Below are 1,214 nucleotides of genomic sequence, written 5' to 3' on the forward strand. Positions count from 1 at the left end.
TTTTACAATTTCATGAAAAATGTCGGATCATTTTGAAACTGATGACAGAATCAATGTTTGGGTCAGGACAGCAAAAGGCTGGAAAAGTAAGTGGTACTAAACAGAAACAGCTGACTGAACATTTTGCAACTAGCAGGTCAGCAGGTCAGTAACATGATCGGGTGTAAAAAGGTTATCTTAGTGAGGCGGAGTTTCTCAGAAGTAAAGATGGGCAGAGGTTCACCAATCTGCAAAAATCTACCGTTGCAGAATAATGTTCCTCAACGTAAACTCGCAAAGACTTTGAATATCTATCATTAACAGTGCATAATATCAACAAATGATTCAGAGAATCTGGAGAAACCATCATGAGAACCACATGTGAACATGTGAATACTGCCATGTTCACTGAATCAAAGCTTTTTTTAAAAAGTGGACTGAGACAAGGTGGAAAACTGTTCTGTGGTCAGATGGATCAACTATTAGCAAGCACATTGTCATCAGTGGGGAGGAAGAGCCTCCTTTCAACAGGAAGTGATCTCCAGCAGAAGCAGGCTCAGTTTAGGGCAGCTTGGTCGCCCTATCAAGAGTGAAAGGAGGGGAGCTCCTTAACGTAACACCAAAAGCTACACATTTAAATCACACACTGATCCTGCTCATGTCATAATGTAGCTCAGTAGTGTGTATAGTCCCCATGATCCTGTATGCTAACATCTGGGCATGCTCCTGATGCAGGTGGATGCTGGTTTGAAGGATCTCCTCCCAAACCTGGATCAGTGAACTTCTGGACAGTCTGTGGTGCTATTTGGTTGCATCAGATGTATAGATACCTAACATCAGGTTCTCAACTGGATTTAGGTCTGGGGAAGGCAAGTCAACGGCATCAGTGCCTTTATCCGAGATCTGCATACTCTGACCACACAGACAGGGTACAGTTCTGCACCAGTGTAACGTCTGGACCTGGAACGCAACAGCACCTGCCTGGAAAGCACTTTGGCTCAACTTCTGTTGTTGTAAAATTTGCTGTACAAATAAAAGTGACTCGACTTGATAATGACTGATGGTACTGCTAGCAAAGACATTTTACAATTTTGTTGAGTTTTCCTATGCTATTATCAGCCCATTTGGGCATTTTAAGAAGTAGACCACAAATTTGGTTCTATAAGAAAGAGTCCATCTTTAACTTTGAACTTTCTTCCAATCCCCTCACAATTTAAATATGTTTGAGGAGGTCC

At 42.0% G+C, this 1,214-nt stretch overlaps 1 protein-coding gene across 1 annotated transcript in view; it reads right to left on the bottom strand.

Annotated features, from left to right (window-relative positions):
- Nucleotides 1–780: 780 nt before the first annotated feature.
- The window catches only part of LOC102215146 (cathepsin Z), an 11,774-nt gene continuing 11,340 nt past the window's right edge, over nt 781–1,214 (bottom strand). The window contains exon 6 of the mRNA XM_005729166.1: nt 781–891. Within this exon, the coding sequence (XP_005729223.1) occupies nt 781–891 (111 nt within the window). The remainder of the gene's footprint in view (nt 892–1,214) is intronic.

This window comes from Pundamilia nyererei, unplaced genomic scaffold (genome assembly GCF_000239375.1).
Source record: "Pundamilia nyererei isolate P.nyererei 1_Seehausen unplaced genomic scaffold, PunNye1.0 scaffold00031, whole genome shotgun sequence".
NCBI classification, from domain to species: Eukaryota; Metazoa; Chordata; class Actinopteri; order Cichliformes; family Cichlidae; genus Pundamilia; species Pundamilia nyererei.